Source organism: Vipera berus (genome assembly GCF_964194415.1).
Source record: "Vipera berus genome assembly, chromosome: 1".
NCBI classification, from domain to species: Eukaryota; Metazoa; Chordata; class Lepidosauria; order Squamata; family Viperidae; genus Vipera; species Vipera berus.
This window is the reverse complement of record NC_138202.1, coordinates 208,646,559-208,673,125: the sequence shown is the minus strand read 5'-3', so window position 1 is coordinate 208,673,125 and position 26,567 is coordinate 208,646,559. Positions and strand designations below refer to the sequence as shown.

The window sequence follows — 26,567 nt, the reverse complement described above, 5'->3', positions numbered from 1 at the left end:
AATAAGACAACCTTTACTGTCACTTTTCTTCTGTGAACGCACCGGCGCACATTAAAAAGGATTTTTTTCAAAAATAAATAAATCTTGAGCTTTTGTACCGTCTGAACCCCTTTTCTCAGAAAACAACGCCGCAAGTGCTGCACGGGGCTTCCTCCCAGCCCATTTGTACTTAGAATAGCAGACAGACGGTTTCCAGCAGCTGAGCTGCTGCCGTCACCTCTCTCCAAACTCCGCCACCGGAGCATTCAACTTGTGCTGCTGCTGCCCAGGACAATACACTAGAGCAGGGGTAGGCAGCCTCGGCTCTTTTATGACTCATGGACTTCAACTCCCAGAATTCCTGAGTCAGCTATGCTGACTCAGGAATTCTGGGAGTTGAAGTCCATGAGTCATAAAAGAGCCGAGGCTGCCTACCCCTGCACTAGGGAATAACCCGAAGCCGCCAAGAACTTCCAGCCCGCTCCTCCCTCCGGTTCAATAAGAGCCAGCAAGGTCCTCCCCTCTACGGGCGGAAAAAGAGCCCGATGCTGCTCCAGCCCGACGCGCTGGTCGCCGGGGCTTTACGCAATCGATTCGAAATAGCGCTGAGTGGCGGCCGCCGGCTTCTCCCCTTTGGGGAGGGGAAGTAGTTGAGTATCGTAGGAGGGAGCGACGCACCGGCCCTAGAAAAAAAGCAGGCGGGGTCCTTCCGCAGTTTGGGCCGGAATTCGCGGGACTCCAGCCGTTATGCAAAGAAAGCCCAGGAGCGCCAAAGTTACCACCGCCGCCAGCAGCAGCAGCAGCAGGAGGAGGAGGAAGGGCGGCTCTCTCATCGAGCGGGAAGCGTGACTCGGCACCTCGGACCGGCCGCGGGAGTTCACGGGTTCGATCCAAGTTGCCTGAAGGTGGGAAGGGCTTTCTTTTTTCCCCCTTGGGGGAAGGCCGGGAGTGGGGGTTTTTCGCGGGGGCAGGATAAGCAAAGCAACGCTTTTCTTTCGGGGATGGGTGGGGAGAGGAAGTCGGGCGTTTGGGCGCCCAGCTGGCGGTAACTTCAGCGGTTTCTAACGAGAAGGCGGTGCCCGAGCGGCGCTGACGTGTTTTTTTTACTAGTGCCGCCCCCAAAACGCTGTAATTTTTTGTGGTCGACCCAAGTTCTTTAAAAAGGGTGCTGATTCGGCAAAAATGTAGGCTGGCTGAGGTCCAGCTCGTGTTAAACCACAATGTTCTATCGGCCAAACAAAGCCACACAATGTTCTTTGTGTGGCTTTGGCCGCTACCCAACTGTGGTTTATTGGACGACAGAAGCGTCAACGAAAGGTAGTTGCGGCGCAGCGTGAGAACACGCGTGCCAACCTCCTCGCCCCGTTTCTTTGCCATGTGTTGATTCACTTTATCATCCATTCAGAAGCATCGCTTAGAACAGGGGTAGGCAACCTCGGCTCTTTTATAACTCATGGACTTCAACTCCCAGAATTCCCGAGTCAGCTATGCTGACTCAGGAATTCTGGGAGTTGAAGTCAATGAGTCATAAAAGAGCCGAGGTTGCCTACCCCAGGCTTAGAAGCAACCTCTGGAGCAGGGGTCTTCAAACTTGGCCCTTTTATGACTTGTGGACTTCAACTCCCAGAATTCCTCAACTAGCATGCCTGGCTGAGGAATTCTGGGAGTTGAAGTCCACAAGTCATAAAAGGGCCAAGTTTGAAGACCCCTGCTCTGGAGAGTTCGTACTGGATAGGTGCTTTTAGAGCAAAGCGTCCAAGTTCTTTCTGATTTCCGCTCTTCAGAAACAAAGCCAAAGTAGCCTTCCTGAGGAAAAAGAAAATCCATATTGAGAAATATCTTGTTAGTATGCGGATTACAAAATCATTGTAGACTTTCGATGTGAATTCTGTATCATACTACAGGAAAAGATGATGGCCGGGATAATTTATGATTGGGTGGGTCTGCAAACCCAACAAGCTGGATTTCTTCAGTAAAACATGGTTAAGTTAATTGCGTGTTGTGTTAGACATTGGCAAGGAGAGATTAGGAAAATAAAGAGGGTAACATTTGGGGAAGGATAATAGTGTGACACAGGGGTAAGGAAGATCCTTGACAAGTGCTTAATTGTTTTAGGTATGCCTGGAATTAAAGCATTAAGATTCAGATAAGATAAGATTTGTATTGATTTTCTTTTAAATGCCCTGTAAACCGCCCTGAGTCCTTCGGGAAAGGGCGGTATATAAATCTAAATAAATAAAATAAATAAATAAATAAAAAACAATAGCTTACATTACAAGCACTGGCCCCTTCATTTTTGCTTTATCAAATGTTGCACTCAGTATATTTGGATTGTTGAGATATAAAAGGACTGCCTATTTTGTCTGTTCTGTGTTATAAATTGATTAAAATACCCTCAGTGTGCTGCTCTTTATCTCCCTCTACAGCATTTATACTATGGGATCCTTACCTGGTTTTGTACCAAAAACATTTGTTCCTTGTTAACTGGGTGCAGTTCATCCTTTTTCTTTTGCTCAGTAGTACCTTCTCTCTTTCTTGATACTCAGAAAAATGCATTACTCTTATTAGAAAAACAGGGCTTTGGACATTTGTTTGATTGTCATGATGTCCTGTACTGGAAAACTGTATGAGGATCTGGTCAAACTCCTGGACTTCTCAGCAGCTTCTGATAACACTGATCCTAACCAGATTAGAAGGGCAGAGTATACTATAAATCAATATCTTACAAGTAGTTCCATGCATTGCATAGAATTAAGCTAATGTGTGTGATTAATTTTGGCTAATTTATAACAGATACATAATTTAGCTTACCATATTTATTGATTAAACAAATCATGACTTAGTAAGATGTGAGCCACATCACTGGGTTGCCCAGGAGTCCTTAGCTATGATTTAACAATGATTTATTGAATACATATAATTGGATGGATTCACAAAATATGTTCAGTTATAAACCATTATTTACAAAATACATGGTTTAATTTACACATTTAATTTAAAACCAAGAAATTTAATTGTGGCTCTGCATGTTATGAGAACCTGAGCAATGTACAGACAATATTGGCTTGGGATTTTAGGAAGTATGGTGCCAGCTTAATTTGTTTCTATGTAATGTGCAATTATTCTCACTTCTGCCTATAGGATAGGCAATGCGCATGTAAACATAGTAAAGTCCCATTGAAAGCTATGCTCTACCTTTAGAAAATAGGTAGGATAAAGATGTTATAATATGTTACTGAAACTTCACTACTGCTATATTGCATTGGAATATTTAACTTTTTTTGTCCCCAACTGTTAACAAAGCATTTTTTCACTTTTATCTGTCTATACATTTGCATAATATAATTATGTGAAGAAATATTTGCTCCTTTCAGATTTTTGTCTGTTCTGCCAAAATTACTCAGAGTTCACCATGCTAGTTTAAACCTTCCCTTTAATATATTTTTAGGAACTGGAATTTTAGCTGCATTGAAGGTGCACTTTGGAGTGCCCGTAGCCTCTCAATGCTATTTGGGCAATTTGGCTTTTATTGATGATTCAAACTAGGGAAGGGAAGTCTGGTCCTTTGTATAGTTGGCAACTACCAGAGGCCTAATTGGCTGCCCTTTTACTCCAGAACAAATGCAGGTAGTCCTTGATTTACAATCACAACTGAGACCAAAATTTCTGTTGCTAAGTGAAACATTTGAGAAATTAAGTGAATTTTGCCCCAGTTTCTTGCCCCAGTTAAGTGAATCACTGCAGTTGTTAAGTTAGTAAAGTGGTTATTAAGTGAATCTGGCTTCCCCATTGACTTTGCTTGTAGGAAGGTCGCAAAAGGTGATCACATGACACTGCATAAATATGAATCAGTTGCCAAGTATCTGATCATGTATTTATGGGGATGCTACAACGGATTAAGTGTGAAAAAATGTTCATAACTCAGTGCCATTTTTTTTCGTGCCGTTGTAACTTCAAATGGTCACTAAACAAATGTAAGTTGGGGACTATCCGTACATTGTGAATTGGGAAGAAACTGGCTCACCTCCTATCTTGGATTACTTAGGCATGTAAATAATTAATTGGTTTAAATTTAGGTATTAGAAAAGTTGTTCTCTTTCATGATGGTAATATTTTGTTTTAACATTAGGTGGGGAAAAATGCAAGAACTTGACAAGATTGAAACCTTGAATCCAGAATGGTAGGTAGATTTTACTAGTTTGATTCTTGCTTATTAATGAGCCTAATAAGAACTCAGGCATATGTTTCAGCTAGTTTTCTGTGTAAAGTATGGGGCTAGTATTAGTATTACCCTGTTGTTTAGAATGGACTTAAAGTTTGAAGTAGATGCTTCAGTCTTCTGAAGCTTTTCTACTAAGTCAGTTGTTCTGGAGAGCCCACAAGTGTTAACTTTTTCAGTTTTGGAGAAGGAAGATGCTTTGAGGGAAGAATTACACTTTAGCCTAATAAGGAAATGGAGATACCCAAAATCAATAGCAATGCTCATTGGAAGAAGATACTTGTCATCCCAAACATCAAAAATTGTAAACTAACATACCACATGGTGGGATGACTATTATAAATAAATACAGAAAAAGAATTAACTCCACAGAAGTCAAAAGGAGTTGCCCAGGTAAATTCTTTTGACAGTGTGAGGATAATACAGACTGAAATCCCTCTTTTATTGGGCAGTCCAAATCAAATAGTTATGCTCCAAAGGATTTGTGATAGAGGTGTAAAAAGCCTTTGATTTCAAAATAGCTGTTTCACTTTCAAATAGTGTTCTTCCAGCCTTGGTGACAGTCTTCCAGAATTATTCCAGAAGTATTCTGGGCTTGAAAAGATCCTGTTTTGCCATATCAGTTCTAAATGGAGCCATTTCCAGCTCAGAACACTTCTGCAGAGTTGGAACGCTTCATTTCAAACTTAAGACATTTCAGATTCAAAACACTTTAGTCTGTGAACTTGATGCCGTGTTAGTGCCTGCATTCAGGTTTCAAATCCCCACGATTGGGAATGGTAGCAGATGGTTGCACGGAGGGCCGTATCAACATCTGGGATCACGCCCCCGCTGTCTTCAAGCGGTGGCGTGCTCCGAACCTCCGGTTGATACCTGTTTACCCAGGGGTGAGGGAGATCGTGCCCCTGAGCTTAGGCTGGTGTATTTTAATGCCAGATCCGTAGTGAACAAAGCTCCCCTTGTCCGAGATTTGATCGAGGAGGAACGCGCGGATCTGGCATGCATTACAGAAACCTGGTTGGGCTCAGAGGGAGGTATCCCTCTGACTGAGCTCTGCCCACCAGGTTTCTGTGTGCTGCAACGGCCGTGGGCTCAGGGTAGGGGCGGGGGGGTGGCGGTGGTTATACGGGAGACCTTATATCCGCGGGAGACCACTGTCGTACAGATTGGCGGGAGTGAGTCGCTCCTCCTGAGGTTTGGCTCTGGGGTTCAGTTGGGTTTGTTGCTGACATACCTGACGCCCAGCTGTGTTGCAACAACCCTGCCCGGGCTTCTCGACACCCTTTCAGGGCTGGTGGTTGAATTTTCCAGACTTATGGTTCTGGGTGATTTCAACCTTCTATCCCTGGGTGTGTCGTCAGAGTTAGCTCGGGAGTTCATGGCCTCCATGACGGCCATGGACCTGACCCAGATAATTCAGGGTCCGACCCATGGAGGGGGTCACACTCTCGACCTGGTTTTCCTATCTGGGCAGTGGTTTGATGATCTGGGAGGGGGTACACCAAATATTGTCCCCCTGTCATACCTATCTCACAGCCCAGCCTTGGTGGAGGCTTGGGAGAGGGCCGCCACCGAGGCACTTGACCGGGTTGTACCCTTGCGACCCCTGATCCGGCGCAGATCCCGATGGGCTCCATGGTTTTCTGTGGAGCTACGGGAGATGAAGCGTCAGAGACGGAGTCTGGAGACCTGTTGGAGATCCAGACGGTTTGAATCTGACTGATTGCGAATAAGATCTTTCACTAGGTCTTATCTTGCGGCGATGAGGACAGCGAAGTCTAATTACTTCGCCGCCCTCATCGCGTCCGCAGATAATCTCCCGGCCGCCCTGTTTAGGGTAACTCGTTCCCTCCTTTCTCAGGAGGTGAGGGAGGAGCCCTTGCAGGGGCAGGCCGAGGAGTTTAGCCAGCATCTGGCAGACAAAATCGCTCAGATTCGGACTGGTTTAGACTCTGACTGGGCAGAGTCTGATGGGGAGGAATCGAGCGGTCTTGAGAGTATTATCTGGACTGAGTTTGATCCTGTGACTCCCGAGGAGGTGGACAGGATTATGGGGAGGCTGAGCTCTACCACCTGTTTATTGGACCCATGCCCTTCCTGGCTGGTTTATTCAGCTCCGGAGGAGACATGAGGCTGGTTCCAGGCAGTGATATCTGCTTCTTTGAGTGAGGGTGTCTTTCCCACCACCTTGAAGGAAGTGGTGGTGAGACCTCTTCTCAAGAAGCCTGCCCTGGATCCAGCTATTTTGAATAACTATCGTCTGGTCTCCAACCTTCGCTTTTTAGCGAAGGTTGTTGAGAGTGTGGTGGCGCATCAGCTTCCTCTGTTCCTGGAGGAAATTGATTATCTTGACCCGTACCAATCGGGTTTCAGGCCCAGGTACAGCACGGAGATGGCATTGGTCGTGCTGATGAATGATCTCTGGCGGGCTCGGGACAGGGGTTGTTCCTCTGTCCTAGTCCTATTAGATCTCTCAGTGGCTTTTGATACCATCGACCATGGTATCCTGCTGCAACGTCTCGGGGTTGGGAGTGGGGGGCACTGTTCTACGGTTCTCCTCCTACCTCTTGGGCCGTTCGCAGTCGGTGTTGATGGAAGGGCAGAGGTCCGGCCCGAGGTCTCGTTTGTGGAGTTCCTCAGGGGTCGGTCCTCTCTCCCCTCCTGTTCAATATCTATATGAAGCCGCTGGGTGAGATCATTCGTGGTTTTGGGGTGGGGTATCATCAGTATGCCGATGATACCCAACTTTTTCTTTCCACCCCAAACCAACTCAGTGATGCCCTCGACGTGATGTCCCATTGCCTGGAGGCGGTTCGGGTTTGGATGGGGAGAAACAGGCTCTGAATCAATCCTGCCAAGACTGAGTGGCTGTGCGTACAGGCATCTCGAGTGAATCGTTCTATTCCACCTTTAATGATGGGAAGTGACGTGTTAACCCCCGTCGATAGGGCTCGCAACTTGGGTGTCCTGGATTCGCGGCTCAGTTTTGAAGATCATATAGGAGCCGTGACCAGGGGGGCTTTTGCCCAGGTTTGCCTGGTGCGCCAATTGCGGCCCTATCTGGACCGAGATGCCTTGCGCACAGTCACTCATGCGCTCGTGACCTCCCGGTTAGACTACTGCAACGCTCTCTACATGGGGCTGCCCTTGAGGACCACTCGGAGGCTTCAACTGGTGCAGAATGCAGCTGCATGAGTTGTGATGGCGGCTCCCCGATACTCCCATGTAACACCTCTGCTCCGCGAGCTGCATTGGCTTCGGGTTGCCCTCCGGGTGAGATTCAAGGTGCTGGTGATGACCTATAAAGCCCTAAATGGCTTGGGTCAGGGATATCTGAGGGAACACCTGCTGCCGGCATCAAGTTCCCTTCGTCCTGTGCGCTCCCACAGGGAGGGCCTTTTCAGGGTGCCGCCGGCAAAGGATTGCCGGCGGGTGACACCCAGGGGGGGGCCTTCTCTGTGGGCACGCCTGCCCTTTGGAACCAGTTACCCGTAGAGCTCAGGATTGCCCCTGATTTTCGTTCGTTCCACCGGGACCTGAAGACCTGGCTCTTTGAGCTTTCTGGCCAGGACTGAGAACTTTTAATTTTTAATTTATTGTAATTGGGTTTTTTAATTAGAGTTAAAGGGGTTTTAGATTTCAATTAAGGATAATTTAATTTATTTTAATTGTTATTAACTTTTGTATTGTAATATTGTTTTAATCGCCTTGTGAACCGCCCTGGGTCCTACGGGAGAAGGGCGGTATATAAGTTAAATAAATAAATAAATAAATAATCTTGTCCTTTCCCACCTAGCACGTAATGTTAGCTTATTATGAGTACTCCCAAGCAGCAGAGTTCTGCACTGTGTCAATCCCTGAAGAAAAAAAAAGCTGAAGTGTCCATGCATGTTTAAAATACAGATAGAAGCAAGTGGAGGGTAGAACTCTGTGTATTTGTTTTAATGTGCCCAGAAGAGATAAAGTGTACAGAGGTATTTGTGCTTCACTGTGTCAGAAGCAATCAAGTTTTCTGTAGATAGGGTTAATATCTGCTTAACAACCACATTTGGGATCAGTAAGTCTTGTCACTGAGACATCTTATGATCGCAATGGACTTACACCATCACTTCCCATTTGGTCATTAAGTGAGTCACAAGTGAGTCATCATGTAACCACAACTCACGATTTTATTGCCAGCTTCTTTATTGGCTACACCTGTCAGAAGCCAGCTGTGAAGCTTGCAAATGGCAATCACATGACATTGCAGTAGTCATAAGTGGAAGACCAGTTGTGCAATTACTTTTATATTAAGCAAGGATTAACTACCTAAATCTAGAAAGAGGTAAGATTTTGAAATAGGTAAGAATTGAAATATTTAAGGATTAGTCGCTCATCGCAACAGTAAACAGTGATTGTATTGATGGCATAAGAATTCCAACCAAAAGTATAATTTCTTATTATGCTCTAACGTTGCTTTTAAAATTTAGATTAAGAAGATAATATTCTTATTCTTTGTTAGGCTTTTTTGTGTTAAAAAAGACTTGCTTAGCATTCTCCAGTTTAGTGTCCTGTAAATTTCTGGGGCTTCAACGCTCACAATCTCATAATGGCTGACTGTGTAAGTCGACCTCTGGTAGATTGTATTTGATCTGAATGGGAATGGAATCAGAATGAGAAAGATTTCCTTAGTTATTACGCATTAGTTAAGGTTTCTTTTATTTATTGTTCAGCTGACTTTTAAATGGTTTTTCAGAGCAGTAGATTTCGTTTTCAATGTTTTCTACAGTCCTGAATGAACTGGTTGCTGCAGCTGCAACGTAGGCAAGTGATATAATTTGTATTGGAGTAATTATTAACTCTTCTCCTTCATAATGAATTATTGAATTATGCTTGGCATTAAAGAATGGAGCTGCTCTTGGCTGCGGATTTGGGTGGAGGAGGTTTCATTTTTTAAAAACAACTCTGCATTTAAGAAAAGACAGATTGTGTTTCTATCCCCTTGATAACTGTAACTATATTTTCTAGGAGAAGGAAATATTTTCTTAGTATTTAGTATGATTACACATATGCTAGCAAGCAAACTTAAAAAGATTATTTGTTTTTTTCTTTTGCTTCATTCTGTCACACTGCTTTAATAAATTAAAAGATTTATATATATATATATATATATATATATATATATATATATATATATATATATATATATATATATGGCATGAGTACAACTTCAATCTTTTTTCAGTCAAGATAATTGCTTCATTATATGGTGGTGCTGTAGTGAGATAATAAACTGTTAAGAAAGCTGTATTAGATAGGCTGGCAACTTGAATGATTATTAGACAACCCTACCTCATATAGCAGGGAGACAAGAGATCATATAGCGGGAGACCAGAGGCTGCCATATGCAGTGTCTTGGAGAAAAAATAAAAATTAACATGAGATGACAGATCTTCTCAACATCCTTAGAAACATCACTATGGTAAGTAAGGAGTTCCAGCAATTATACTATTATGTCTTATTATGTAACATGGAGACAGAGATCTTATGTTAACTGAGCAAGGCTTCCAGAAGCCACAGTCTATAAGCCCCAAATAAGCATGCAGGAAACTTTCAGTAGAAATGTCTAACTGATACAGCCAGCATCCACTGCAGTTATTGGAGTAGAAAATACAGAGCATTCACTGTATTATTAACTGGTAACAGCAGCCAGAGCTGTGGTTCAAGTGCCGGAGAAGAAGGAATGGGGTTGCTCAACAGATGGCACTAAACATAGCATGGGCCACAAATCACTTTACTGGAGCTGAGGGACTTTGGGGGTTCCACGCTGCCCAGCCTTTGTCATTCTTTTCTTGGCAAAGGGCTGAGTGACGATGGTGATGGCTGACTCTAGTACTGTGAATCCGCAGACATCTTTCAGATACCGTAAATGTTTGAACTCTCTTAACAGCTTTGTTTTAGAGGCACCACACGCAACATGGAGGAAGGTCAAGGCACTTCATTCCAGATGTATCTACAGTGGCAAAGAACATTTTTTAACCCAGTATAAATATTTGTAGTCCTGCAGTACTATAATCCACATGCTTTCTGAGCTTAATTTAAGTTCTATTAATATATAAAGAGATTCTGGTCTAACAAATGACACACTAAACTAGACGAGGGGGGACAGTTGTTGTGTATCAGGTAAAATATTCTATTTGTCTTGGAGGAGGAAATTTTTATCTTCTCCTTTTTTGTATATAAATTAAAGAAGTGAGCATATCTAATATTCCTGCCTCCTATTTTCCTCACAACAACCTGGTGGGGTGGGGTGAGCAGAGACAGAGTGACTACTTTCATGATTTAGATTAGCCTTTACCAACATGATGCCCTCATGATTACTAGAACTGAATTTGGAATTGAGAAATTGCTCCTTGGATTGATCTGGAATGTCTTATTTAACTAAGTTCTGTTAAAGATATAGTGCATATAGATATATTCTGAAATGTTTTAACAGTTCTGTAAAAAGCAAATATACCAAAACCTATAGGCCATGTTTTAATTCATACAAAACGTTTTAGGTGAGTTTTCTATCTTACTTTGCAGGATTTGCCAACCCAAAACTGAGGGCCAAATTGAGAATGGTACAGAGCAGAATAATTGTGGTGATTGTGTTGATAACCTTTTTAAAGAAGCTCAGAAAGTTGGGGCCGTATGGTCAGAGCAGGCTAAGGTAAGTCTAAAGTACATGGATGTAGGGTTGCAAGACATGATAGTTATTGAAAAATTGTAAGTTTTTATTTAGGCAGCATTTTCTCCTGAAATCTACTAACAAAGTCAACCAAAAAAAGAAAGCAAAATGAAGTAGGAAAAAGAAGATAAGGGGGGGGAGAGGAATAGTTAAGCTGAGATATGCACAGCAGAGATTATGCCAGGTAACAGGCTAAAATATACCACAGTTTGGATTTATGTGCTATTTGGATTCTGACTTGCGTCAGATTATGATTAAATAGCTGGTGTTCAATATATTTGTGAAGAAGTGCGTCTATGGATGACAATTGGAGGAATTCTCTTATTATTCTCCTACCAAAGAGGAAAGTAGCAAGAATTAATGCAAAAACTACAAGGGAATTCATTTGATAAATGTCCCCGGAAAAGGTATTTGGTAGAATTCTGGTAATTACTTTGTGTTTTTGCTCAGTAAGCAACATTTGGGAAGTACAGTGAAGCCAGAGAGTGTGCAGACTAGATTAATGTTCTTGATGTCATTAAGGGTCATTGAGCATGAATGTGAAACAGAAAGCTACTGTGTGTGTGTGTGTGTGTGTGTTGAGTTAGGAAAGTGTGTGATGAAATGAATACTATAGACTTGAATTATGGAATGTCTTGTATATTTATGCAGTGAAAGGATGATTGGTGAAGGCAGTTAAAAGTGATATATGGTGGAAGTAAAGCATGCATGAGAATAAATAGAAAGTTTAGTGAACAGTTCAACACTGAGGAGAGAGAGGATAAGACAAAATATGTGATTTTCCATGGTAGTGGTGATTGGGGTGTGTGTGCATAAGGGGGGGGAGTGTTGTAGTGGTATGAATGTGTTTTATACACAATGTCATATTGTTGACTGAATGATTTGCTGTGGCTGCTAGACTGCATGATGCAGTCAGCAATGTGACTTTAGAAATAAATGTATTGATGTAGCTGGCATTTGAATGAGAGCAAAAGAGCAAAAATAACCCAGAACAAACAGATAAATTTTTGTAGTATGGTAGAACGAGAAAGAATAGAGAAATTTTTAAAAAGAAAGGTAATTCTCACTTAACAGCGGTTTGAATTAACAACAGCCTCAGAAAGGTGGCTTCCAGCCATCATAAAACATTGTACCACTACCACCACACACACACACCCCGCTGTCACCTGATTGCGATCTGGGCACTTTGCAATCCACTTGCGTTTACAACCAGTTGCCAGATGCCCCACAATCATGCAATCGCCGTTCGTCATTTCCTTGCCGGCTTCCCCAGAAAGTCCATGCTTTCCTCTAGGATTTAAGCAGGGAGGTTTTTCAGACCCTGGGAAGAGAGATACTGGTATGTGGCTTGTGCTAGCTGTCCCACCCACCCACCCACCCCTAGGCACCCTCCATTCCTTACCTGGGATTCTGTTTGCTTAACAGTCTGCAAGTTCACTTAGCTACTGCATCCATTAGTGCTGAGAGTTTAGTTGTTGAGCAGAGCAGAGCAGTCATGTGACATCTGACTTAATCAGCACTTTGCTCAATGACTGAGATTCTGATCCCTATTGTCATTAAGGGACAACTACATGTAAACATGCTGGTAGAAAAATAGTGGGTAGTATATGGTTTGTTGCAAGGAATCCATGCGTTTGAAGAAGAGAAAATGTATAAAAGATTACAGGTAGTCCTCGACCTACAATCTTTTAGTGACCATTCAAAGTTACAATGGAACTGAAAAAAGTGGCTTACATTTTTCACACTTATGACCTTTGTAGCATCCCCATGGTCACATCAAAATTCAGATGCTTGGCAACTGACTCATATTTATGATGGCCCCAGCGTCATGTGATTACCTTTTGCTACTTTCTGACAAGCGAATCAGTGGGTAAGCCAGATTCACTTAACAACCATATTACTAACCCAACTGCAGTAATTCACTTAACAACTTTGACAAGAAAGGTCATAAAATGGGGCAAAACTCACTTGATAACCATCTTGCTTTGCAATGGAAATTTTAGGCTCAATTGTGGTTGTAAGTCGAGGTTTATCTGTACTTCCAGCCACTACATTATTTGGCAAGACATGTCAAGAATGAAACATGTCAAGAGGAACTTAAGAGTAAGTTGAATGCAGCAGAGCTAGGTTATTTCCGAAACATTGGTGGTAATACAGGAGAATGACTCAAGAACAAATAAGTGAGGAATGTAAGTACATTAAATACAAAAGCGTTCGTACCTGAAAATACATGAAGAAAGAGTGAATGGGTCAAGGAGAAGCAGAGGCCATAAGTCACACTTGGATGAAGTTGATAGGCTTGGAGCCCAGAGTTACCTTATTGGTGAAAGGGGCAACAAATAAATTTAATAAATAAATAAACAGAAGGCAGTGAGTGAAGTAAAGCGCATGGTAGAAGGAAGGAAAGTTTACAAGCATCAAAAAGCATAGTGGAAAATGTTGATGTATACAGGATTTTGGACTGTTCTTCATCTGGATGTATTGCTCGTATGTTTATATTACTATACGTTCATACATTTATTCTTGCATACATGGTGTTGGTGCTGGAGAAGACTCCTGCGAGTCCCTTGGACTGCAAGGCGATCAAACCGGTCAGTCCTAGAGGAGATCAACCCTGACTGCTCTTTAGAAGGCCAGATCCTGAAGCTAAAACTCAAATACTTTGGCCACCTAATGAGAAGGAAAGACTCACTGGAGAAGAGCCTAATGCTGGGAAAGATTGAGGGCAATAGAAGAAGGGGATGACAGAGAATGAGGTGGCTGGATGGAGTTACTGAAGCAGTAGGCGTGAGCCTAAATGGACTCCAGAAGATGGTAGAGGACAGGAAAGCCTGGAGGAACGTTGTCCATAGGGTCGCGATGGGTCGGATACGACTTCGCAACTAACAACAACAACAACATGGTGTAGCTCAACTCTTGATATAACTAATTTGTGTTTTCATTTTACAGGCTGATACACTTATTACATTATGGAAAAATGGGTTTACAGTAAATGAGGGTGAACTCCGAAGTTACACAGAGGTTGCAAACCAGTGCTTCTTGGATTCCATTAAAAAGGGGCAAGTCAGATTTGTATTAATTGAGTTTGCACATTACACTCTATAGTGACTACCCAGTTTGGGCAACATGGTGGATGCACGGTCTACTCAAAAGGTGCATCAATCCAAATTATTTTTTTAAAGGGTACCCCCTTTTTGAGATACGTGAAAGACAAACTAATAAAATGGCATTCTATGTTTATTTCTAATATATTTGCTGAATATGTGGGCTGTTTCAATGGTCAGAATATGATATGCTGACGTTTAAATTCAAACCAGGTCTTGTGGTATATGGAGATGCTTCATTATTGTACAGTATATGGGAAAAATGGGGAGAAAAAGCTGAAACGAAAACATTGGACTGTGACATACAGGTAGTCCTTGACTTATGACCACAATTGAGACTGAAATTTCCATGGCTAAGCAAAATAGTTGTTAAATGAGTTTTGCCCCTTTTTACAAACTTTTTTGCTACAGCTATTAAGTGAATCACTGCAGTTGTTAAATTAGTAACCCAGTTGTTAAGTGAATCTGGCTTCCCCATTGACTTTGCTTGTCAGAAGGTTGTAAAAGCTGATCACATGACCCTGGGATGCTGCAACTGTCATAAATATATGCCAGTCACCAAGCATCTAAAGTTTGATCACATGACACAAGGATGCTGCAGTGGTGGTGAACTGAAAAACAATCATTTTTTTCAGTACCACTGTAACTTCAAACAGTCACTAAACAAATGGTTTAAGTCGCAGACTACCTGTATTGGTTTCAAGTAATCAAAACAATAGTCTTTATGTTTCAAATACAGATATAGATATGCTGTGTCTTTCTCTTAGGGAGCTGCCTCTTGAGTTACAGAAGATCTGTGACAAAGAAGAGGTGGATGTGAAGATGGATGATAAGAAGGATGAGTTATATATGTCGCCGAAGGCAGTATTTCATCCTTTCTCTGGACCAGGATATCGGTTAGGAAGGTGAGACAGCTTCATTCTTTTAGTAATTGAAACTGGCTTGTGAAATGAATGAAGGTGATTGTTTTCTTTCATTCTTCCTGTGCTTCAATCCTATGCCTGTTTACTTTTGAGTAAATCCCATGGCAGGTGTAATGTGAATAAGACGGCGTCTGCGTTTCTAGATTTTGAAGAAGACTTCTATAAGACTTCTTACTCACTTACAACCACAACGGGAACCAGAATTTCTGTTATCAGGCTTGTTGTGTTAATTGTTGCTACCATACCTGATTTCACAACTTTTGCCATGGTTAAATGAATCACTGCAGTTATTAAGCGAATCACAGGGTCATTAAGCAAATCCAGCTTCTCCCATTGATTTTGCTACTGGGAAGGTGGTTGAGAGGGTCACAAATGGTGGGTCATGTGACCCTCAGATGCTAAAATCATTGTAAATATATCCCGGTTGCCAAGAATCTAAATTTTGATCACGTGACCAGGGGGATACTAAGATGGTCATAAGTAACTTTTTAGTGCCATTGGAAGTTTGAACGAATAGTTGTAAGTCAAGGACTACCTATACAGAACATTTGCTTCAAATTTGGAACTGAAAATATTGCTGCCTTTCTATTGAATATCCTATCTTAGTACAAAATAACCAGTTTAATAATATTGATAAATGAAAAAGATGCAGGAATATCAACAAGTCATAACAATAGTCCACTTATCCCTCATTAAGTTACCTCCAGATAAATTCCCTTCAAATTGTACAGCATAACTGCTCACATGGTATCTTAACATCATTCCTTAATATTGTCTTTTACCTTACTGATAATCTTACTTACCTTTCCCCTAACCCAGGGGTCGGCAACCTAAAAAAGAAAAAGAGCCACTGGGAACCAGTTCCATCACAAATTAAAAAAAGAGGGAGCCGCGTGCGTGTGTCCATGCACGCGCATGCGCAAAAAGGTTTTTTGCGCATGCGCGGACGCACACGGCTGCCATTTTTTAAAAAATGAGATGGAACCGGTTCCCGGTTGCCCGACGGCGACGGCCCGTCTGCAAAGCTGCCGCTTTCGGCAGCTTTGCAGATGGGCCGTGGCAGCTTCCTCAAAGAGCGGCGCCCCTGCCCATTCCGAGAGGTGCGCGCGCACCTCTCCGAACGACCGGAGGTGCGCGCGTACCTCCGCGCGAATGGACAGCGGTGCCGCTCTTTGAGGAAGCTGCCGCGGCCCGTCTGTGAAGCTGCCGAAAGCGGCAGCTTAGCAGACGGGCCGCGGCAGCTTCCTCAAAGAGCGGCGCCCCTGCCCATTCCGAGAGGTGCGCGCGCACCTCTCCGAACGACCGGAGTTGCGCGCGCACCTCCCCAAACCTTTGGGGAGGTGCGCGCGTACCTCCGTGCGAAGGGGCAGCGGCGCCGCTCTTTGAGGAAGCTTCCTCAAAGAGCGGCACCGCTGCCCGTTCGCGCGGAGGTACGCGCGCACCTCCCCAAAGGTTTGGGGAGGTGCGCGCGCAACTCCGGTCGTTCGGAGAGGTGCGCGCGCACCTCTCGGAATGGGCAGGGGCGCCGCTCTTTGAGGAAGCTGCCGCGGCCCGTCTGCTAAGCTGCAGCTTCCTCAAAGAGCGGCACCGCTGCCCGTTCGCGCGGAGGTACGCGCGCACCTCCCCAAAGGTTTGGGGAGGTGCGCGCGCAACTCCGGTCGTTCGGAGAGGTGCGCGCGCACCTCTCGGAATGGGCAGGGGCGCCGCTCTTTGAGGAAGCTGCCGCGGCCCGTCTGCTAAGCTGCCGCTTTCGGCAGCTTCACAGACGGGCCGCGGCAGCTTCCTCAAAGAGCGGCACCGCTGCCCATTCGCGCGGAGGTACGCGCACACCTCTCCAAAGGTTTGGGGAGGTGCGCGCACACCTCCGCCCATTCGGGGAGGTGCGCGTGCACCTCTCCAAACGGGCGGTGCCACTCTCCATTTGGAGAGGTGCGCGCGCACCACTGCCCGTTGGAAGAGGTGCGCGCGCACCGGGCGGCTGGGAGCCGCAAGAGACGGCTCAAAGAGCCGCATGCGGCTCCGGAGCCGCAGGTTGCCGACCTGTGCCCTAACCCAAGGCTGGCTTGGGAATTTTTAGAATGTCAACAAATCTAGAAGACATCATGTTGGAGAAAACTGACATAATCTGATCTCCTCGCCATTATGTTTCAGGATATATTGAATTCTATTCATATTGAGACATTGTAGAGATCTCTGCTGGGTTTTTTAAATTTTGCCATGTATCCCTTTGTAAATATAGCATACTGTTGCAAGAAGGAAAATATTGGGCCTAAACCACAGGTCTGCAACCCGCGGCTCTTTCAGCCAACTCCTGCAGCTCCCAGTCCTCTGCCATGTGCAGTCCCCCCAAAAAAAAGTGGGACTAAAAAAGTTCAACCAATCAATTCAAATATGCAGGGTAGGTGCATATCTCGCCTTGGCTCCACTTTTCAGTCAAATCCCGTTCTGCGCATGCGCACATGTGCACACATTTTTTGCGGCTCCCAGTTTTTCCTTTTGTGAGGGAACCGGTTCCGAGTGGCTCTTTCACTGTTTCAGGTTGCTGACTCCTGGCCTAAACTCTCCACTCATTGAATGTATAAGAAATACGTTAGAGCCTGCAAGCGTGTTGTTCTTTGAGAGTAAAGTTATAGTTCAGCAGAATGGAAATTACATGTTCAAAAATCTTCAACAGATGTATCAGACTTATAAGAATCTTACGATTCAATGTAATAAAATAAGGTATGTTGCCATATTACTACTACTTCCATGCATTTGAATTTTATATTTTATTTTAAAGATACATATCCTACCTTTCAGTTAAAAAAAACCAAAGTGAAAAGCCAAATCTTAAGATAAGAAGGGGTAAAAATAACGAACAAATACCATTCTCTCTAAGAGAGATTATTCCACTTAAAAAAAGTAGAACTGCCCAAAGGTTCCACAGGTTGTTTACTGATGTGCACATTATGCTGAGATTTTAGTTGTCTAATCATGCTTTACTAAGTAAAACACAATAACAGTTAATTCCCAAACCAACCACATGTTGGCTTAGGCAACCTTTCTCAGCCCTCTCTTGAGTTTCTTTTTCAGGCTTAAATATACTTTTTTGCTTTCCAGTCAATATGTTGCTGCCTCTATGATAATGAAGTCTCAACTCTTATTACATTTGTTTAATTTCAAGTATTCTGTAAAGATACCGTTGTTATTAATTTTTATATGTTGGTAATATTTAGCTATGTAGCTCATGGAGGAGAAGTTATCTAGAATGAAGTGGCATTATAATCTCATATGATTAAAACTTTATTTTCCAGTGCTACACCTAGAATAATCTCCAAAGTAAAAAAAAAAGTTGAAGAAACTGAAAAGAGAAAACCAACAGTAGTGCTAAATAATTCAGAACCTATCACTAGAATCCAGATTTGGTTAGCAGATGGAGCAAGGATAGTACAAAACTTCAATATTTCTCATAGGTAAGAATAGATCACATTAAGAGAATTCATTTTGTACAATATACTGTGCAGTTTACAGGATATTTGGTTCCTTTCAAGACAAATTACAGCCCACCAAGCTATTCCTAAGAATGTTTACTTAGAAATTAAATCCTACTGCAACCGTTAGGGCAGACTTCCAAGAAAGTATTAGATTACAGCCAAAGTGCCTTTTAAAACATTGATTTGTTTTGAATACTGAGCCATAAAATATGTTAGCTTTTCAACATTAAAAAAGGTAAAGGTAAAGGCTCCCCCGCACATGCGTGCTAGTCATTTCCGACTCTAGGGGCCGGTGCTCATCTCCGTTTCAAAGCCGAAGAGCCAGCGCTTGTCCGAGGACGTCTCCGTGGTCATGTGGCCGGCATGACTAGACGCCGAAGGCGCACGGAACGCTGTTACCTTCCCACCGTAGTGGTCCCTATTTTTCTACTTGCATTTTTACGTGCTTTCGAACTGCTAGGTTGGCAGAAGCTGGGACAAGTAACAGGCGCTCACTCTGTTACGCGGCACTCAGGATTCGACCCGCCAAACTGCCGACCTTCTGATCGACAAGCTCAGCGTCCTAACCCACGGAGCCACCGCGTCCCCTTTTTCAACATTAGCCACGGACAAAACCTAGATAAATATTTTAAAGTATATGTGAAAATGATAGTGTACTTTTTAAAAAAAATTCAAAAAAAAACACAGTTAAACAAAGTGGTACAGCTATTATGACATAAATGAGCCTCAGTGCATGCTGCATTCATTTTCCATTCACTTCACATTGAATCAAAGCATCAGAACTTTGGGGAAATCTTATGTCAGAATGATTGCCTTGGCAAGATTTTTATGTTACGTTTAGTTTGCTTTGCCCTAATTTGTTGAATAAGCCACAGCTGCAATCCAAATTACTGTAAGGTGTAAAGCTGTTTTGATCTGTGTCTGGTTAATGAAGTTGTATTTCTGCTTTTTCATGCTTGAGACTGACTGGATTTGATCCAGTATTGCAAAATATTGTATTTCTAAACTCTGTTTCTCTATGTTACTTCAATGGGAATTATTTCTGAGTAGACATCTATTGGATTTCTCTATCAGCTCACTAAATATCGAGACATATAAATATTATATTTCTCATTTTTCCTTCTCTTTATATCTTACATTATGCAGGAAAGGTGATTTTTAATTAATATGGATTGTGTGACATAGAAATACATGGCATGTGGAGTGGAGTTGCATTATGATTTTTCTCTAAGATGTTAGTGCATTGTTTCCCGATTACGGCAATTTTGACGCATGTTGATTTCAATTCCTAGAATGTCATCAATGGATATGCTGGCTGCAGAATTCTGGAAGTAGAAGTCCACATACCTCAAAATTGCCATGATTGAGAAACCAGTGAATAAACCAACTCTCTGACTATAAAGAACAATCCATACTTTGGTTTTTCCAAACTTGCTGTTCTCCATACACAGGACACTAAAGCTCCTGCATAGAACAATAACTGATATAAAACAACAGGCTGGGGGAGGCTATCCTACCCCCTTTAGTATCTACAGAAAAACTGTAGATTTGGGTCAGAGGATTTAACAACTTATTTGAATATGCAGTGTGGTGATGCTTATAACCATTCTGAGGTTACAGCACCTCGTTTCATTATATCGCATACAGCCAAAAAAAACAACAGATTTATTCTTACATCACCATGATTTTTTTTATACATAATACACCATAAAAGCCATGGTGGCACAGTGCTTAGAATGCAGTATTGCATGCTAACTCTGCCCACAGCCAGGAGTTTGATCCTGACCAGCTCAAGGTTGACTCAGCCTGCCATCCTTCCGAGGTCGGTAAAATGAGGACCCAGATTGTTGCGGGGGGGGGGGCAATATGCTGACTGTAAACCACTTAGAGAGTGCTGTAAAGACTATGAACCAGTATATTGGTCTAAGTGCTATTGCTGTGAAAGAAGTTAGTTTGGGAAGAACAAGGCTGCACAACTTAAAATGTGTAATGACAAAAGTTGTTCAAAGTGCTAGTTATAGGAGCACTTAACATATGCCTATATGGTGTTTGTGAAGGTCCTGATTTGCTCAAAACCTGTTTCTTCTAATGGCCATGACTCTGTGACATTGTTCTTTAAAAAATGATTTAAAATATCAGACTTTAATTTTTGTTCCTTTCCATTTTAGAATAAGCCACATCAGAGACTTCATAATTGATTACGAGAGACATCAAGGAAGGAGACCTTTCACCCTGACCACATCACTTCCTTTTCAAGAGTTGTTGAATGAATCTCTCACACTAGAGGAAGCCAACTTAAAAAATGCTGTTGTTGTGCAAAGACTTAAAAATAATATTGAGCCTTTCCGGAGTTTCTCTTCCTAGCACTTTCTACCTAAAAGAAAGAACAGTTGCAGGAAAGGTCTTGGAAAAGTGGAAGACAATATCCACACAATAGGTCCCCAGTTGTGACTCTTTTAATGTAGAACATCCAACTGTTAGTTGAGTGATTTTAGATGAATCACTTCCACTTATGAGTAGCAGTAATTTCTGTTTTATGTGACATCTACAGTGCTGCTGTGAAAAGGCATGCAATGTATGCTGCACTAAAGCTACCCCAAAGTTTTTTTGTTTGTTTGTTTTAAATAGCCTGGCAGAAAGTAGTAGACCCAGGTCTCTTGAACTGGGTATTCTGTCACCACTAAAGGAACATTTTAGGGAAAATAATGAACACTTCTGTAAGTTTGAAGTTGAAAAAAATTTGAAAGCACAATTTGACTTGACTTCGCCCTTGTTTACTTTTTATATGTTACAGTTTGGTATATTTTGTTCTGTCAATGCTACTATTTGATAGTGACACAAATTAATATATAAATTTCATATATACAGAAAAATACCACAGGTAACGGTCTTTAAGCGTAGTGACTGTTTCTTTTGAAAATTTGTCTCCCAAGTTGTGTTTTAGGATATCAGAGGAGCAAATGACTAAAGCAGCATTATGTCACAAGCTCATATGTATGTATACACACACACATATGAAAGGATCAGAGCTTATGATGTGATTTTGGTTTTACTATTTTGACATGTATGCTAGGGATGTCTGACTGTACATGTGGACATAATTCCGCATGTATTTATTTAATTATTCGGGCATACCTCTGGATAGACCTAAATTTCAATTGCATTTTATGCCATTAAAAAGAAATACAATATCTGTAGTCCCGAATTATTTATTTAGAACTAAGACCTACTGCTTTACTTCTCAGGAAAGTTTCAATTGTTAAGTTTTGAAACTGAAGCAATAAATAAGGATTCTGCCTACTATATCAGAAACAAAGTTCAGCTTTAATAGGCAAGCCTTCCGCCTCTTGGCTTCCTAAATAAAAGCAAACTTTGAGTAGATATTTCAAACAACCATTAAGAAATGAAGCAGATTTAAGTGCACTATTAGGGCTGCATGCTTGAATTGATTCAAAGGCAGATGTTTTAGCATACAAAATGCAATTTTCATCATTTAAAATGTGTTGGTAGATGATCAGATGTGGACTAGGAAGCTAAGCAAGATCGGCCTTGGTTACAACTTGAATGGGAAGATGCTAGGGAATCCCAGAGGTGTATGGTAGGCTGTGAATTTAAGAAACAAAATCCCCTAAAGAAGTGGCAAACCAGTTCTGTACTGTAGCCAAAACTCTGCACTTCTATGAAATTACCAGCTCAAACAGTAGTTTGTCGTTAAAAAGGTATTTCTAATGATTTTGAGTTTTTAATCATGTTGGTTTGATGAGGTGAGGTTATCAAGTGGAACTATATTATTGAGTCCTCCTACCCGCAAGATTATTCTAGTTATTCATTTATTACACCTAACATTTTTAAAATGCTGGGTGTAGAAGAAACATTAATAGTCCCTTGAAAAATTCTAATTTCGTCCGATATCCAAAGGAAAAGCAGATAAGGAAATTGGGCAGAATCCTAATTCTTCATAGCTGTTGATCAGGATGAATGGCCTGGAGGAGGTGGCAAGTCAGAATTGGGCTAACTTACACCGGAGAATGCACCTTGCCTTCTGTGCATAACTCAAAGATCTATATTCCAAAATGTCTTGCTCTTGATCGCCCAACAAGGTCACTTTCAGAAACTAAGAACAGCATCTTGGGATTTGAACCTGGGTCCTGCCATGCTAGCAGGAAATAGAGTTGACTAATTAAGTGTGCCCCTGCTATCATCTTCATTTTTTAATTAAATTAAAGAGTATAAGCGAGTTTTGCAGCTGGGACATTTTTTCTTTGATGATCCATCTCAGAAATAAGTTTTCCTTTCTCCCACCTGTGCTGCAACAAAGGCATCAGACAAATTATAATACCTATTGCACTTTTTTAATACTTCAGAAAAGGGATTTTACCATCAGGATATATTACTTGGCCTTATTTGTGAATTCCATTGTTTGTCGGGCAAAAGTATTTTTTTTACATGGCTGGATATGCATCCAATTTAAATTTTTCTCCCTTATTGTGGTAGCCCTTACAGTATTGCTTATGAACTTTAACTTGTAACTTAATGATATGTGAACCTAGCAGCTGGTTATGGCTAACTTATTAAATCATTATTGAACAAAGCCTAGCAAAGTATACATCCAGTATTTTTCTGTCTATAGAAAACTATGTTTTAGGTTACCCAAATCCTGTGGGGTTGCCTTTTTAAATCTTTTTCTTCTACACTTCATTTTAGTATAAGTTATGATGGCCTGCTAATGGTTCATAATGGTGCAGTGGGTCTTGTTGGATAGCCAAGGGGTTTCTTACATCCAAGGCTAAATGTCAAGAGACCCTGCCGGATTCAAACCTAAGTATAATGCTTGGGGTTATTTGAATTGAGCCAATTAATAACCCAAAGTAAAGCAAAATAAGTCTTTGTGTGGCATATGATCTGGGTCTTTAACATCTGCATATTATAGGTAGTGACCAAGAGGAGGACCTAAGAGTCAAAGCTGACTAATATCATCCTTAGACCAAAATGAGTTTGAAGCATTCTTTTAAAAAATATCTTTATATATGGATGTGTGTGCCTATTTTTTAAACTGGTTAAATGTTTTACCACAGAACTAATTGATAATAAATGTTATGATCCTTTAAGTTCATTTTTTTGCAAAAAGCAATGTGGAATATACTTCTACAATTTGAAATGGTATATAATTTCATTTCTATTAGTATCTTATTTTGTGTAAGAATTGATTTTACTGATGCAGACCAATGGGGATTTTTTTAATTTGTAAATTCCTGCAATGAAATAAATCTAACAACATTCTTCAAAATCATTAAAACTTTGCAAAGTTCACAGACTTCCCTACTTCTGTGTGAAATAGATTGTCTTTGTGAACGGACTGTTACACATGCAGATAACCACTTAAAAATGAAATATGCTTGAAATCTCAACAGCAATATGCTAACTTGTATATCAGCATATATGAAAACATGCATACAAATCAGTATGTGTAGGTCCCTGTGTCTCAGGAAACTGAACGGTCATCTCTTTTGATGTGCTATACCTTCTTTTAAAAACTGAAGGCATAAAACTCACACAGAATAATATGGAGTATAAAATTAATCAGTATAGAATGCTGATGTCTTCTATTTCTGGTTCTGTATAATGTTTCTCAAAATAACTGATCTTTGTTCATCAATATACAAATGTAGAAATGAATCTGTTGACTGGAATGCAATGTATCTATGTATTAATTTCAACCAGGACATCTCATCAAAACATCCACTTCATTTAAATTAAAAACCATGTGTGAGATATGATTTCATAGTATGCTACTGTATTGCTTTTTTGGGTTTTAGAATAATCAAATCCGCAAGTATTCAGTAAAAAAGATTTCCCCTGCTTTTTCAAGTTATCCTCTTTAAATTAAAATGAATGCATTGAAAAGCAACCTTAATGAGAAAAAAGCAACTCAAGTTTTCTTAAGAAGTAATTTATGAATAATGCTGTTTAAAAAATGATCTACATAATGTTTCACTGAGATCAGTCAATTATCAGTCATAGCCATAGCAGCATCCAGATCTTGCAATTTTTGGGAGGTAGCAATGGTTAACCAATGGTTAACCAAGCTGAAAAACCCGACAGTGCGTTTATCCCCAGTCGAGACTCGAGCAATTAGAAGGGACAAAGAATAAAAATATGTTTCAGACTCGGTATATTTCCACAAACGGACTGCCACCATTGATAAATGTGGAATTCAGATTTGCTAAACTTATCCCAAAGCCTAATAGTACTATGAAGTAATAATACTTAGTTGGGAATTAGATATCCGTACAGATTAAACTGAGAATTGTTCCTATTTAAAAATGCAATAGTTTCAAAGTTCCGTTTTACACTTATTTTCCGTACAAAATCGAATTGGGAAGCTGAAGCATGGATGCAAAACAGGCTATTTGTATTCGTAGTGGAATTCTTTGTAGTTAGAAGTTGACATTTGAAGAGAAATATTAAAAGTTTTTTTAAAAAATATTTTGGGTTATTTCCGCGATAATACAACTTCACATTTGCAAGTTCTTAAAATGTGAAATACTGTATTTACCCGATGGAAATATGGAATGTAATTTTGAACTAGTCACTTCCCTTCAAAGAAAAGACAAGTGAGTAATTTAGATTGGGGGGGAACACCTCGGTACTCTTAATTTCTGGGGAATACCTATATACAAAATGCCTGAGATGCAGCGTATTTAGTTTACATTTGTAACGCAACACAGTACCATAACATATACAGACGGCCGCCAAGTCTTTGCTGTAAGCGCGGGAAAAGCACGTTTGAAGTAATTAAGGTACTATTTACGCTGTGATTTCCAAGTCTCGCTTTAAGCACGAAAGCCGGCTGGGTGACTGGGCCAGTCCCACTCTCTTAGCCTAACCAACCTCGCAGGGTTGTTGTTGGGGGAAAATAGGACGAAGGTGTGTTGGATAAGTTCGTCGCCTTGAGTTATTTATAAAAGGGGGGGGGGGAGAAAAAAAACTTTGTATTTATACCGTGCATTTATTCAGTGAAGGCGAGGGTCACATAGCCACTACTGTAAATGGTGTACTGTATTTCACCGTGAACCCTGCCCCCGTGGCTTGCATTCCAATCGTTGCATCTTCCTGCAAATTGGTCCCAAAATGAAATGCAATGAACTGCGCGTCTCCGCACCTAGACCGCGATTCCGAAATGGCTTCGCACGACGGCAAGTTTGCAAACCCGCCAACCGGATTCCCGGTTGCGCGAACCCACCCCGCATGTCCCGGGATGCAGGGAAATAAAACAGTATCAGACGGGCAGCCTGCGCTTAACGGGAGAAGGGGACGCTTTGGGGCTCGGTTGCAAGCCGCGCTTTCGCCCGGGGCTCCGAGCTTAAACTGGAAGCAAACGGCTCTTAAGCCGTGTTGCAGGCTGTGTATCCCGCCCAGAAGACCCGCGTCCGACACGAGTTTCCTTCTCCTCCGCGGTACAGGAACGTTCCATATCCTACCGAACGGGTCGGAAAGGCTCTGGGCAAACTGCGGGCAAAGCGGCGCGCTTTTCAGTGCTCTCCAGACAAGGCTTCCTCCTGCGATCGGTCCCGCCCCGGATTATCAAATGCCGAAAAGCCGGCGGCAGAAAGGTGGAGGGGCTACTCTCTGAGCTGGGATGGCAGGTGTTGGAGCAAAAGATCCGCCGCGGGGGCAACAAGGCAGGCTGTCTCCGAACCCACCATTGCAGACGACCGGTCAATCCAGTGTCTTTCAAGAGCCGGAGCCGGGGGGTTCGGTCGAAGGGGTGAGTCTCGCGTTCCTCCGACTTGCGCCGCCCGGCTTCTCGAGGCATGTTCCCGCGCCTTTTCTTGCTGAGAGGCACAGGGGGAGAAGCGTCTCCGAATCCCTTCAAAACGACAAAGGAGCAGGTGTAAGTTCCGAAGTCCAGGAATCCTTAGAGTCCAAGTGGCTTCCTAATGTAGATCTCTTGGCAGATGTGTGAGGTTCATCATTGCCTTCCTCCATAATGCTTTTTTTGACTTCTTGATCTGGCCCGTCGTTCCTGGTTCCTGATGGTTGCCCATTCGTGGGCTAAAAATCTTGCTTAGCCTTTTGGAGAGTACAGTAGATATTAGCTGGGCATCTGATAATAGGAGATAAGATATGTGGAGAGGTTGGTGGAATTCTTCCAAGTAC

General features: G+C 42.1%; 2 protein-coding genes across 11 annotated transcripts in view; both read left to right on the top strand.

Annotated features, from left to right (window-relative positions):
- Positions 1 to 538: 538 nt before the first annotated feature.
- On the top strand, positions 539 to 24,184 carry UBXN2A (UBX domain protein 2A). Of its 6 annotated transcripts, none has more exons than XM_081314504.1 (8): positions 540 to 884; positions 4,109 to 4,159; positions 10,763 to 10,889; positions 13,857 to 13,970; positions 14,783 to 14,916; positions 17,473 to 17,655; positions 18,228 to 18,386; positions 20,576 to 24,184. In XM_081314504.1, exons 2-8 carry the CDS (start codon positions 4,119 to 4,121, stop codon positions 20,769 to 20,771), a joined length of 954 nt encoding a protein of 317 aa, XP_081170630.1. In that variant the 5' UTR covers positions 540 to 884; positions 4,109 to 4,118; the 3' UTR covers positions 20,772 to 24,184. The 6 variants fall into 6 exon arrangements, with proteins under 6 accessions (XP_081170634.1, XP_081170630.1, XP_081170629.1 ...); XM_081314503.1 differs by having other exon boundaries at positions 545 to 884; positions 13,857 to 13,966; positions 14,779 to 14,916; XM_081314508.1 differs by lacking the exon at positions 13,857 to 13,970 and having other exon boundaries at positions 539 to 884; positions 14,779 to 14,916.
- A 1,286-nt stretch (positions 24,185 to 25,470) lies between these two features.
- MFSD2B (MFSD2 lysolipid transporter B, sphingolipid) overlaps positions 25,471 to 26,567 on the top strand; it is a 39,021-nt gene continuing 37,924 nt past the window's right edge. For 2 of the 5 annotated variants that reach the window (XR_014024791.1, XM_081315193.1), the window contains exon 1: positions 25,471 to 26,301. Coding sequence is in view for 4 of the 5 variants with exons in the window: in XM_081315193.1 (XP_081171319.1) it covers positions 26,047 to 26,301 (255 nt within the window). In the remaining variant the exon portion in view is untranslated. The remainder of the gene's footprint in view (positions 26,302 to 26,567) is intronic. The other 3 variants (XM_081315191.1, XM_081315192.1, XM_081315194.1) reach the window with 3 other exon arrangements.

Coding starts and splice junctions, on each gene's coding strand:
- UBXN2A (XM_081314504.1), top strand. CDS start 4,119: ATGCAAGAACTTGACAAGATTGAAACCTTGAATCCAGAATG. Junction 4,160..10,762: donor GAAACCTTGAATCCAGAATG/GTAGGTAGATTT, acceptor CTTACTTTGCAG/GATTTGCCAACCCAAAACTG. Junction 18,387..20,575: donor AACTTCAATATTTCTCATAG/GTAAGAATAGAT, acceptor TTTCCATTTTAG/AATAAGCCACATCAGAGACT.